The 13,429-nt window shown below is 42.2% G+C and overlaps 2 protein-coding genes and 3 non-coding genes across 40 annotated transcripts in view; 1 reads left to right on the forward strand and 4 right to left on the reverse strand.

Annotated features, from left to right (window-relative positions):
- The window catches only part of Gnl3 (G protein nucleolar 3), a 6,365-nt gene extending 1,469 nt beyond the window's left edge, over positions 1–4,896 (reverse strand). Inside the window, exons 1-9 of the mRNA XM_021202987.2 lie at positions 4,696–4,896; positions 3,558–3,616; positions 3,022–3,159; positions 2,803–2,913; positions 2,572–2,652; positions 2,065–2,197; positions 1,013–1,122; positions 642–762; positions 338–425 (exon numbers count right to left, since the gene is read on the reverse strand). Coding sequence (XP_021058646.1) covers positions 338–425; positions 642–762; positions 1,013–1,122; positions 2,065–2,197; positions 2,572–2,652; positions 2,803–2,913; positions 3,022–3,159; positions 3,558–3,616; positions 4,696–4,708 — 854 coding nt within the window. The 5' untranslated portion in view covers positions 4,709–4,896. The remainder of the gene's footprint in view (positions 1–337; positions 426–641; positions 763–1,012; positions 1,123–2,064; positions 2,198–2,571; positions 2,653–2,802; positions 2,914–3,021; positions 3,160–3,557; positions 3,617–4,695) is intronic.
- LOC115064632 lies at positions 48–127 on the reverse strand. Its single transcript, XR_003844455.1, has one exon. It is a non-coding gene; the product is annotated as a small nucleolar RNA SNORD69 (small nucleolar RNA).
- LOC115064634 lies at positions 885–964 on the reverse strand. Its single transcript, XR_003844457.1, has one exon. It is a non-coding gene; the product is annotated as a small nucleolar RNA SNORD19B (small nucleolar RNA).
- Positions 1,947–2,022, reverse strand: LOC115064631. Its single transcript, XR_003844454.1, has one exon. It is a non-coding gene; the product is annotated as a small nucleolar RNA SNORD19 (small nucleolar RNA).
- Pbrm1 (polybromo 1) overlaps positions 4,882–13,429 on the forward strand; it is a 112,232-nt gene continuing 103,684 nt past the window's right edge. For 6 of the 36 annotated variants that reach the window (XM_029541397.1, XM_029541411.1, XM_029541413.1 and 3 more), the window contains exons 1-5: positions 5,257–5,400; positions 8,939–9,078; positions 9,284–9,407; positions 11,744–11,896; positions 13,284–13,381. In XM_029541397.1, coding sequence (XP_029397257.1) covers positions 9,360–9,407; positions 11,744–11,896; positions 13,284–13,381 — 299 coding nt within the window. In that variant the 5' untranslated portion in view covers positions 5,257–5,400; positions 8,939–9,078; positions 9,284–9,359. The other 30 variants (XM_029541403.1, XM_029541414.1, XM_029541415.1 and 27 more) reach the window with 21 other exon arrangements.

Here is a 13,429-nt window from a genome sequence, read left to right on the forward strand (position 1 = left end):
AAAAAGCCATGGAATTAACAAAGACACTGTCCATCTGAGGACAAGAAAACATGAAGCTCAGGGTTGGATTGAACAAACTCAGCACAGCAGTTAAGTCAGATCCAATCTGTCATCACTGCTTCATGTTTATGTGAAACCTTAAAATAAGCACTTTAAGATACAGTGCACAGTAAGATCATTTCCTTATTTTTCCAAGATTAGGTCCAACACTATTTTGTCTGAGGGAGCTTTCCCCAACCTTTCACACTCAACTGTAGGTGCCTGGGCCTTTCCAAGGAATTCTTGTAGCCCAGCACCAGGTACTGATTTCTTTCTGTTCACTGACAGTTCCATTTACCTTGTAAGTCCCATGGAAACTCCAACATTGCAAATCCATTCTTGTTTTAAGCTATTAATGATGCTGCTTTTCCCCACATTTGGGAAGCCTACAAATAAACATAAACTCAGATTATGTTCATAAACACATCTTCTAATAGTTGTCTTGCTCACACCAGGCAAGTGTTCTACCACTGAACCATGTTTTGGCGAGGTGAGCCAGAGTTAACTTTTGAAAACAACCCGTTTTAACAAAGCTATTCACATTCACAATGTCAAGTCCCCGACTAAGTACTTAAGTGGTAAAGAAGCTGAATGAAACGTACCAATCACTCCAACCTGAATATCCTTTCCACAGGACTGTTGAAACCCTCCAAGAAGCTTCCAGAGGGCTTCCTTGCCACAGCAGATTTTACTTTGGAATGGAACAACTTTCTTCTGTTTTATCTTTAAACATAAAATATAGCAATTTTAATTCTGGTAAATATCACTAGGTAGGATCCAAACAGTATGGCACCAGAGAGTCCAGCTTGCAGAAAAACTGCTGGCCTCCACTACCTTTGCAATGATCCTTAATGAAATCAGAGTTGGATCTTAATGTTTTTCACTTTCATCAACATTTTGTGTACTCATCACATTTCAATCATCACAAATCTGAAGAACCTAGTATTTCCTCCCACCACTAACAACAGCATACCTTCAATGTCTTTCTGTTCTTTAAGTTTGTTGAGGCTTTGAACACCACTGTTGGCAATTCTTTATTCAAATAATTTAGCCAGTTCTCCAAATTCTCTTTTGGTACTAGATCTGAATTGGAAAAGACACTTCAATTCAGTAGTTTTAAGACTAGTGTTAACTACTGATCTTATTAATTTGCATTTCCCCAATGTTCTGAAAGGAATTTAGAAAAGAGAAAGAAACTTCCTACCACGCTGCTTGTCTTGAGTTCCATCTCCACCTCTCAGTCCCCAGTCCCATGGATTCCAGCCCGGAACTGAGAATGACCTTCAGCTTTGGAACCTCTCTTTATCCCCTCAGTGGTGGGATCACAGAGGGGTACTACCATGCTTGGTTTTATGTGGTGATGGGGAACAAACCACCTTTCCTGAGTACCAGGCAGGCACCACACCAACTGAGCCACTTGTGAATCTCAGCATCTCCAGTATTGCTCACTCAGCCTAGGGACTAAGTCACACCTGTTTCCAGAATTACTTGTTACCATGGCACCAGTTTTCTAAGCCTAAGGCACATTCTTCTCTCCAAATATCTTTCCTTTGTCCCTATTTATTGAGGATTGAACATATTTATTGAGTCTGGCAATTTAGCTAGTTGTCCAAATTTTTCCTTCTTCTGGGCTCTCTTCCTGGTTCTCAAACCCACCCAGATAATCTATTTTATTTAATATTTTATCCCACATAGTAACTTTTCTTGGACCCCAGTTTAAAATTGAGTTCTGCGTGGGAGTATATGTGGCAAATGCTCACATCAGTTCCTATATGAAATACAGTAGTTATGGAAACTCATATGGAGGCTAAACAATGAAAAGCAGAACAGAAAAAGCCAGGTGAACAATCACTTGCAGAAACTACCTCCCCCCCCCAGGTCTTTGGCCACCAGAGTGCACATTCATTGGCTTTGTTGAGGTCAGAGTTGGATCTTATCAGTCTTCAGTGATAATCAGACTGTCCGATATTTTCCTCATACCTCATAGTGCACAAAATAGATAAAGGGGGGGGTCTTTGTACTCACCTGACTTATTTAATACAAGTATTAGCTTTTTACACCCACTTTGGATAACAGCTTCTTCTATCTGAGGACACCTGCAACCAAGAGGATCCCTGGCATCCAAAACTTCTAACACAATGTCTGAGGCTTCAATCACCTGTCAAGTAAGAAACCATCAGAGCAGCAGTCCTTACTGAGTAGCACCCTCAACTTTGACAGTGAGTCCAGAAGACAGGATCTCATGTCTGCATTTACTATCAAGTATGCTGACTGTTAAGTCAGGACATAGAATCTACCCAGTAGGTCCTTAGGTTAACAAGCCCTTTTAAAAGGCAGGTAAGTTAGCTTGGGAAATGCATGCCAGGACTGGGCAGTTCTACTAAGCAAGCGCATTGGGAATCTACTGCTCACCTTTTAGACTCTGACTTCAACAGTTTTATAAGAATTCCCACTTTACAAAGCAGTTGTCAAGGAATGACTAAGTTTTCACAAATCTTATACCATTTTTGGCACTAACCTATACTGAGGTACCTTTTTAAGTTCCTGGCAGTGTAACTTCTTTGGATTCTGTTTGCCTGCTTTGGCATTCTTTCTTTTGGGCTCGCCAGATTCCTAAAAGGAAGAAAAATTAGAAACAGCAGTTGTTACTAGTATATTAACATTTCCCAGATTACTACAAGCAATATATTTTAAATGGATGAGACAACCTTCATTTGTTATTTCCATGAAACCCCCCAATTTTTTAAGGAAAGATAGCCTTACCTCCTGAGTTTCCACATTAGACGGCTCTTCACCAGGGCTAACCTCAAGTTTTCTTTTCCTTTCTTGCTCTTTTTGCCTATCAAGTTTCTGCTGCTGTTTTAGTTCTTCAAGCTGTGTCAGAACCATGAAAGAGAGGAATGAGTGAGTGACTGGCGGCGGTATGTTACTTTGGAAACCACATATACCATTCTACTGGAACTTTCAGCCAGCAAAAATTACCTGCTGTTTCCTTAGCTCAGCTTCACGAAGAAGAGCCTCTTTAAAGGGAGCACTATTTGGAACTCCTGGGTCCTTCCTAGGCTTCTTGTGACCCCGTTTTTTAGCTTCTTTCCTTAATTTTCGATGATGTTCTCGGACCTATTAAAAACAGCTCTATGAGAAGGTCAGAAGGCCTTGCCTAGACTCAACCCTCAGTGTTGTACAAAGAAACAACTCGCCCTACAAAATATGTAACCACTGAGAACTTAGGGAATAAGCCAATCAAACCACAATTTATAATGGATGTGAAGCACCCTAGAAAAGTAGAACTTCAACTGGATCTATACAAGGAATTAGCGTGTACATAGAATACAGAAAGAGGTTGCTCAGAAGCTCTTTGTAGAGATGCCAGTGTAAACCCGAGGCTTTCTCTTACCCCCCACTTTCCCAGAGCTGCACTCTGTCCAATCCTAAACCATGACCGGAGCCTTCCCACAGAGAGATGAAGAAAGCCACCTCAGCACCCCACTTGCTATGGGCCTCACAGGGACACTTACTTTTTTTTGGATTTTATATCGCTTATGGCAGGTCATCCGTTTACTCGCTTTCTTTAACTCTGCCAAAACAAAGAGAGAGAAAGACTGCACACTTGAGCCGTACTCCTTTGTTTTAAATTTCTCACATCACCTATATGCATGTTCTGCCCTCTCTTGTCAGCAGACCAACCACGTGCATGCAGTGTTCTTGCAAAGGAAGCCACAAGAGGGCTTCATTACTTGATCTTCTACAGACAGCATGGAACTGCCACGTGGGCTGAGACTCATCCCTGGGTCTTCACTCCATCCCCAAAATGTTTCTTTTACTTATTTTGTGTGTAGGTCTGAAAGCAATTTCCAGGAGTCTGTTCAACCCATCATATGAGTTTGAGCTCTTGACAATAAGTCTTAGTGGTGAGTGCTTAGCCATATTCTTGGCCCTCAAGAGATTGTTTTATCAGGCCACGGGGCCTACAACAATAAGGCTAGCCTGGGTAAGGGCAGCATAGATCTTGCCTCAACCGTCCCTGCAAAGTTATGCATGGGTATTTAATAGAAAAAAATACACACACACACCACAATGTCAGTCAATATTTGACTCGGTGGATACACAATGGAAACCAGCTTCCAGAGGAAAGCACTACAATCAAGAAGGTTTCTTTCTTTTCTTTTCTCTCTCTTTCTTTTTTCGAGACAGGGTTTCTCTGTGTAGCCCTGGCTGTCCTGGTAGACCAGGCTGGCCTCGAACTCCCAAGTGCTGGGACTAAAGGCGTGCGCCACCACCGCCCGGCTTTTTGAATTTTTAAGCCATGGTTTCAGTACACAGCCCAGGCTGGCTGCAAGCTTTCTATCTTACTGCGTTATCCTTCGTGGACATGATTAGGGCGCTTGCCACCCAGGCCGAAAGAAAGACCGTGGTTCTGAATAGTTGTAGGCACACGGCAGGCCCGAAAATAGGCTCAAACGCGTTCATCGCAGAAATCTGGCTCGGTATTCCCCTTCAGGGCCTAGCTTTCCTGCTATACAACAGGCCGAATTCGGGTCTGCGCCTTCCAAGCGTCAGATGTCCGCGGAACCCACCAATGGCCTACGGAGAGTCCTCTCCCTCCAGCCAGAAAGCACCCCCCCACCCGCGCTTTTCGCTCCCGACCCCACTCACTCGGCCTCTTCATCCTGGCCGCGGACGCTTCAGGAGCAGAGGAGGTCTCGGCGACACCGCGTCTAGTCGGGCGCCACGTGCGAACTGGAACTGCGGTTCAACGTCACGCGCTCCAGGACCTGCCGGAAAGTGTGTAGGGGCCGGGCCCGCGTGCGCGCGCGCGCACACAGACGCTGTCGCGCAGAGCCGGGCTCGCCTGGCGGCCACAGGTTGGATTTACGGCAGCACTGGGAGGGGTGAGGGCGGTGAGGGCGGCGGGTGCCGGAGAGACGGCCGCGGCCAGAGGAGCACTAGCAGCCGTGGCGGCCACGGGGCGGGGCTCGGCGGTCGGGGACCGCAGCCGGGGCTGCAGGCGGCGGAGCGGCGGGGTAAGGCCGGGCCCGGGGCGGGCGGGGTCGCCCGTCGTCGGCCGGCTGCCGGGCCTTTGTGTCGGCCCGGGCGGGCGGGCGGGCGGGCGTCGCGGCGGAGGCCCCGCCCCGTGGTGCGGACGCGCTGGTCGGGCAGGGCGCGGGGCGGGGCACGGCGGCGGGGCCTCGGGACCGGCGCGACGGCGGGGCCTCAGGACAGGCCCAGCAGCCCGGCCGCACCTGCCGCCGGGACAAAGGCAAAGCGGGGCCCGGAAACTCCGCTCGCTGCTCTTTCCCGCCCGTCGCGGGCCGCCTTCAAAGCTGTCAACGTTTCCTTTAGCCCCAGAACCAGTGACAGGTCGGGCGAACTCTTCTTTCCCTCCGCCTCCCAAGGCCTCTTTTTTTTTTTTTTTTTGGTTTCTTGTGCGTTCGGCAAAAAACTCCCTATTGAGTTTTTTGTTTTTTCTTTCCTAATGATTGCCCAAACGGAATATCTTTTTGTCAGAGAGACTGACTTATTTACAGACTTATTTACAAGCTTACTTAGGCTTCTCATTTGTAACGTCATGACGAGTTGAGTTTTTGTAAACTGTCTTTTCTGATTTGAAAAGTATTTTCCGCTTCAAAGTTTTGTTTTCTGAAGAAGTGAGTCTTATTAGTTTAAGAAAAACTGATTCAAAGAGGGGACAAAAATATAAAATTCCTGGAAAACAAATGACAAACACACAATAGACTGGATGTAGGAATTCGAGGACTCACTATAGAATGGTGGAATATGCTCTCTTATTCCAAACTTTTCAAAAATTACCTTATGAGCCAGGCACGGTAGAAAACACCTGCTCTAGTTCTTGAGTTGGGAGTATCGCAAGTTCCGTTCTACTTGGGTTACATAGTGAGACCGCCAGTAAAACAAAAAAGTGGTTATAAGTGTCTTTCTTAACCCATTTGGTAGTAGGCTTTTTTTCCCAAAAATAATTCAGAAGCATATTGGATTCCAAATAGATTTTGAGGAGAATAGCTTTTGCTTTAGTGGTTTTTAAGATTCAAAATGAAAGATTGGAAAGTATCCTTGTTTATCTTTGAAGAGGCCTTACTTTGTTGCTAGATTTACCTTAGACTTCTGGATCACCCACCTCAGTCTCCTGAATGCTGGGTTTACAGGCATGTGCCACTGCTGGAGGGTGGGGGAAGTGAGGATAGCAACTTCTGAAGACATGTTTGGGATCAAAACAGTAACACCTTTATGTGCAGATAGTCCCCACGCTATAGACCCATCTAATAGACAGTTAGGAAGACATCAGGCATCATGGAGAATGCTGACTTGGTAACCTCTTCGTTTTTATATCACTCCATTTATGGGAAAGATAGTTGGGTTGAAATGTAGTTGAGTTGGTAGAGAATCTGGTATATGCATGAAGCACTAGGTACAGTTCCTTAGTACTACATAAAACTGGACATGGTGGTACACGCTATCCCAGCATTTAGCATGTGGAGGCAGGAGGTGCAGAAATTCAAGTCCTGAGTTCAAGACTAATTTGGTATGTATGAGACCCTGTTGCAAAAAGAAAAGGAGAGCCGGGCGTGGTGGCGCACGCCTTTAATCCCAGCACTTGGGAGGCAGAGGCAGGCGGATTTCTGAGTTCGAGGCCAGCCTGGTCTACAAAGTGAGTTCCAGGACAGCCCGGGCTATACAGAGAAACCCTGTCTCGAAAAAAAAAAAAGTAAGTAAAAATTATAATAAACAGTAACAACAAAAGATAACATAAGGAGTAGATAAATATTGAAGGCTCTGAGTGGCAGTGATAAAGGTGGTTTTCCTGTGAGAAGTAGGATGGTAATTGCCTACATGTTACCAAAATTTTTGTTTTAAGTATTTGTTACAATGCTAAATATTACTAAAAAACACAGAATACTAAAAGTATGTTGTTAGTTATTTGGCTATACGAGATACTTACACAGTTCCATATTCTTAAGTACTCTTTAAAAGACTTACTTTGTATATGTATGCCTGTGTATGTAGAGGCTAGAGATCCATGGCATTGTCTTTCTATTGTTTTGTGTTTTTTTTTTTTGAATTTATATTAAGATCTATTCATTTTTATCTTATGTGTGTGGATGTTTTGTCTCCATGTATGGCTGTGCACTATATATATTCCTGGTGCCTCAAAAAATCAGAAGAGGGTCCCCTGGAACTGGAGTTACCATGTGGGTAACTGGCTGCCATGAGGGTGCTAGAAATCTAATTTGAGCCCTATAGAAGAGTAGCCAGTGCTCTTGACCTCTGAGCCATCTCTGCAGGGCTACCTTATTTTGAAGACAGGTTCTCTCCTTACATACCTGGGGTTTGCTGGGGCTTGACTAGGCTGACCACCAGCAGACCCAGTGGTCTTAATGTCTTTACACCTCCTCTGTACCTTCTGTGATGGGGTCAGAGGGCCACACAGTTGTGCCTAGCTTTTGATGTGGGTCCTGGGGATCTGAGCTCAGGCCCTCATGGTTGCATGGCAAATACTTTGATTTTGCTCTCTCCCAGATTTCTGAAGTATTTATTGTTCATTGGAAGTGTCCAGATTCATTGTCAGACTCTTGCATTTTTGACTGTAAATAAGACCATCCTAACATCTGAAATTAAACCCTAGAATCATTTGTTTTCTGCTTATGGATAAAGATATAATGAAGTAGTACTTAGAGACTGTTTTTTAAATTATGCAAAATTTTGTTTTAAACATTTCATATGCATTTTTAGAACATTTAGTTTATATCCAGCACTATTTTATAGAGTGGGATACAAAAATAAAGAGGACCCAATTCTTGTGCCTAGAGAACTTATGAGTTTTGCTTTGAAATTTCAAAGTAATTTCATGTGTGTTATTTCTTCATTGCCAAAAGGTTATAGGTACACTTTACTATTTTCATTTTGGGTTTTTATTTGTTTGTTTGTTTGTTTTTAACTGTGTTTTTTTTTAAGATTTATTTATTATTATATCTAAGTACACTGTAGCTGTCTTCAGATGCACCAGAAGAGGGAGTCAGATCTCATTATTTTTTTGTAGATTTACTTACTTTATGTATGTGAATACATGACACACCAGAAGAGGGCATAGGGTCCCATTACAAATGGTTGTGAGCCACCATGTGGTTGCTGGGATTTGAACTCAGGACCTTCGGAAGAGCAGTCGGCACTCTTAACCACTGAGCCATCTCTCCAGCCTGTTTGTTTGTTTTGAGATGACATTGAACTAATACTTCTGTCTCCACTTTCTTTTTTTTTTTTTTTTTTTTTTTTCTGTCTCCACTTTCTTAATGCTAGTATTCAGTGTGTGCACCACCATGCCCAGTTCCATGTGGTGCTGGGTTTGAACCTGGGGCCTTCCAATCTGCTAGGCAACCACTCTTCCAACTTAGCTATTGCTCAGCCCTTGTTTGCATTTGAAGATGAGAAACAGATCTGAGTTGTGGTTTGGCTAGCATCATACTGATAACTAGAGTGGAAGATCTGACTCCTAAATGTGGATCGATTGTTTCTTTCACATTATATGTTAAAATGTATACTTTGGATAAGAAATTTTTTTTTTAAGTCCCTCTCGTATCTTTTATCTTTTGAAAGTGTAATAATGATTAAGAGATCTGGGCTGTTGTATCATCTAAAATTAAAATGTATTCAAAACTAATAATTTACATTTTTTGTCATTTGTTTTCCAGTGCATTATAAAAAGCAGTCATTTTGAATTGCCAAGATAATTGAAGACTTTTTAAAGCCCTGTTAAAACTTAAATGCTGTGTCTTTCCAGTGCAGATAGAGCTTTTGGAAAGAAATATTTTCTCTGATGCTTGGGTGGAGGGGAGGAAGAATTTTGTAGAGTTTGCTCTCATGAGCCGTTCTTGGTTTGTTCCAGCTTGTCAACACTTGGTGTCACATGTGAACCTCCCACATGTGTGCACTCTCCATTCCAGCTCTGTGATTGAACTCTGCTCTTATTGACTAGGGGGCACTTGGGCAGGCATGCTTCATTCCTGGAGTTGACAGTCATTTCATGTGAGTAAAGGTGAACTCAGTGAGACATTTCTAAGCATGTGGAAGCATTGGGTTGTTAAAGGAAAGAAATGTCAGGTGCACCTGAGAGCTGACTGATGTGCCTGTATCTCTCACTTTAGCAATTCTATTTGAATGTATTTTCTGTCTGTTTGTAACTCATTTATACCCCTATCTCCCCTTTCTCTGCCTTGTTCTTCTCTTTCAGTTCTGAATAGACTAACTGAATAAGCCCTTATAAAGCCCTCCCTTCTCTCACGGGCTTCAGTTGGCCTGCAGACATAATGAGGAGATTGGCTTTTCGAGGCGCTGGTTGTGCTCTGGTAAAGCTGGTAAATTACTGATCATCTTCACCCTTTCCTGTTTCTGTCGTTCTTTCCCTTTTCCCTTCAGCATTCTGAATTTTTATAGTAATTCTTCCCATCTGAGTCCCTCCTGTGTTTATCAGAGTGTTTCCAAGGAGTAGTCCTTAATTTCATTAAATTGTTGAATTGTGGCCAGTTAGCAGTCTTTTATAACAATGGAACCTGAGTGTTCTTGACTTAAGGTTTTAGAAGCTTTTAACCACTTTTAGTCAATTTCAAACTAATATACTTGGTAATAAACCAAAGCCTAGAAGAAGGAACATGATCACTGTGGGTTCTGTTTTAAACTGTGTGTGGACTTTAGTTCAAAGCAAGAGATAGAAGACTCATCTTGTTTCTTAGTTGCTCAACGGATTTTTTTGTTTGTTTGTTTTGTTCTTTCTTTCTATTTCCTGGAGATCCCCAGTTTTCTTTCTGTAGTACTGGCAGCCACTGGTCTACTGTTGTTTATTTTTTTGAGTGAAACCTAACTCTATTGTTACTTTTAGCTTTAGGAAAGTCCTTTGAAATTACAATGCACTATTTGATATTACTATTAAATTATATAAGCATTGTAGGACTTCCTTGGGTTTATACCCTTTAACTGTAGTAATTTATTTCTGTGATTGCATTTCTTACATTAAGGCCAAATGCGTATATTGTAAAGTTACGTTAAAAGTAGTTTCTTTTTTTATTTGAGGCAGTATGTAGCCCTGGCTGACCTAGATGTCAATATGTAGACCATTATTCTGGCCTTGAGCACACAGAGATTCCCCCTGCCTCTGCCTTTCTTCTCAGGTGCTGTGTTTAAAGGCTTGCACCACTGTGGCTATCAAAGAATCCTGTCTTATAGGATTAGGAAGGTATCTCAGTAGGTAAAGTTATTGTGCAAAAATGAGGATCTGACTTTGGATCCCCAGCACCCACATAAAAGCCATGTGTGGGTGGTAGTGTCTGTATCCCCTTCACTGGAGGAACAGACAAGTAGGTCTCTGGCACTGACTGACTAGATCTTCTCCAGGGTTAGGGGAAAGTGCTAAATGGAGACATCCAACATCAACCTATGTTCTGCATACACAGCGACAGACAGACAGTTACATAGACACACAGATTCTTTTGCATTCGTGATAGGGCTCAGTGTTAGAGTACTTTCCTATCATCTGAAAGGTACTACATTCAGCCCCTAGTACTGCGAACAACAATAAAAATGCTGAAGTCAGCAGACAAACAAAAATGTCAGTCAAGCTAAATAAAGCTAGGAGCAAGTGCTTGTGTTTTTAAATGTCTACATGTTACCCAAGAACCCATGCGTATAGCATGTTCTTTCAGATCATCTAATAAGACTTAAAGCTATTTTCCAAAAATCTGTGAGTATAGTGGACGTCTCTTACTGAAAGGAAAGACTCAGTAGAAGAGTTCAGTGTACAAGTTGCTATTTCTTCCCAGATAAAACAAAACTTACATTGTTTCACAGAGGTATTTTTATGAATTCTGCTTTAAGAGGAGAATTCATTTTCAAGGTGTTAATATTAGGGTACTTCTCCAGTGCTAAAAAGTTGACTGCTCCATACCCTTTTCCTCAGATGCTGCTTCTTAGTTTCATTTTCTACACTGTGGCACACTGAGGTATTAGTTATAATTGTAAGTCATTCAGGAAAGCAGCTGAAATTGCTAACTCTTTATAATGATGACCTTAGAGTCCTCATGTTTATCCTCAGGGTCTTAGGGATCAGTGCTTCCAGTGCACTATTAAAGACTAGAGGACTAGAAAGATGGCTCAGTGTTTAAGAGTGCTGGCTGCTCTTCCAGAGGACCTGGGTTTTTTTTCCCAGCACCTACTTGGCAGCCTATAACCATTTGTATCTGCAGTTGCAGGGGATCTGATACATTCTTCTGGTCTCCTCCAGCATCAGGCACACATGTGGTGCACAGATACTTACACAGGCAGAGCACCTGTATACATCAAAAATAATACTTTTTTTTAAAAAAATGACTATACATGAATTAGGCAGCCACATTCCAAGATAAATCTGGAGCTAGAAATGGCTGACTAATTTAGAATTAATGTCATACAAATGTGTATACTTCTGCCAAATTTACCCTATCAAGAGTTTGATGGTATAGCATTCTGATAAGTAAAAGGCTAAAAATCATTGAGGTCTAGGACTTAAATTAACAAAAGAACTTAGAGCTAGTTGAATTCCTCTGGGGCGGGGGTAACCCTATCAACTATCTTAAATGAACGAGAAGTTTGCTGATATGTGCCCAGTTTGTTGACATTGTTGAAGATTAAATATAAGAACTTGGCTAATTATTTCTTACAGAAGAAGTTGGATTCCATGGGTTCCAAGAGAAGAAGAGCCACCTCTCCTTCCAGCAGTGTCAGTGGAGACTTTGATGATGGGCACCATTCTGTGCCTACACCAGGCCCAAGCAGGAAAAGGAGAAGACTGTCCAATCTTCCAACTGTAGATCCTGTAAGTATCTAAGTCATGGCTTCTGTCTGCATTCCTGTGGTAATCCTACCCTTCCTTCTTTGAAGCAGTTGAACATCTGCATGGCCTCCCCCCCACTGGTTTGATAGATGTATAGAAGTATATTTATAGCCATAAGTCTTAACAGTAATGGTATCATTTAATATTTTGAAGTTAAAATATTAGTGCATTTTGTTGTATATTTGTTCAACAAAAAAATATGTGGTTAGGAGCTAGAGAGACGGCTCAGCAGTTAAGAGCTTTGGCTGCTCTTCCAGAGGTTCTGAGTTCAATTCCCAGCAACCACATGGTGGCTCACACCCATCTGTAATGGGATCCAATGCCCTCTTCTGGCATGCAGGTGTACATGTAGATAGGACACTCATACATTAAATAAATAAATGTTTTTTAAAAAAAGGGGGGTGGGTGGGTGGGTATGTGGTGAGCACTGAGTATATGTGCTGTGGCCAGTGTAGAGGGGAATGGGCAACTTGAGGGAGTCAAGTCGTCTTTTATCATGTGGGTTCTAGGATCCAGCTCAAGTCAGGGTTGGCAGCAAGTTGTGAGCACTGTTCAAGTTATTGAAATAGGACTATATTTGAGGCTATCTCCATTTTCACATGAAGCATAGATTCCAATAAAGTACTGGCACCTAGTAGGAAGTTCTGAGATGAAGAGTATGTGACGGGGAAAGAGGGAGCTATCTCTCTAGCTCCAGCTTTCTGTATTTTTTTGTAGATTTACTTACTTTATGTATGTGAGTACTTGACACACCAAAAGAGGGCATAGGATCCCATTACAAATGGAGGCGAGCCACCATGTAGTTGCTGGGAATTGAGCTCAAGACTTCTGGAAGAGCAGTCTTAACCGCTGAGCCATCTCTCCAGACCCCCCAAACTTTTATTTTTTTAAGTTAGATTATTTTTAAACAGGAGAGTTATATAAGCCATTAAGCTGATTTAGTTTAAAAGAAAGTCAGAATCAGACATGGTATGAATACCTGTGATCTTAGTACAGGAAATGAAGGTATGGGGCACAGATCTAATAGAAGTTACAAAAACTTAAGAGTATCTTCTGTTAGTTTATTTATATATTTATTTTGGTGTTTTGAGGCAGGGTCTTACTATATGGCTCTGGATGGCCTACAACTCACTCTGTAGACCAGGTTGGCCTTAAATTAGAGCTACCTCCTACTTCTGCCTCCCAGACATTATTTTAAAAACTATGTCCTCTCAGCATATGTCAGACTTGACATCCCATTGGGTAATTTGGAGGTTTTCCTTTTCTTTTCTATTTTCCTTTTCTAGAGATGATTTTTATTAAAGAATTGTTGATAGGCCTTCATTGGATGTTGTTTGGTGATTCTTTTTTCTTTTCTTCCTTTGTGTAGATTGCTGTGTGCCATGAACTCTATAACACCATCCGAGACTATAAGGATGAACAAGGCAGACTCCTCTGTGAGCTGTTCATTAGAGCTCCAAAGCGGAGGTGAGGTGGGAAACTTAGATAAGTGGGAAGAATTTCTTTTTTTTTTTT

This window comes from Mus pahari, chromosome 8, assembly GCF_900095145.1.
Source record: "Mus pahari chromosome 8, PAHARI_EIJ_v1.1, whole genome shotgun sequence".
Lineage (NCBI taxonomy): Eukaryota > Metazoa > Chordata > Mammalia > Rodentia > Muridae > Mus > Mus pahari.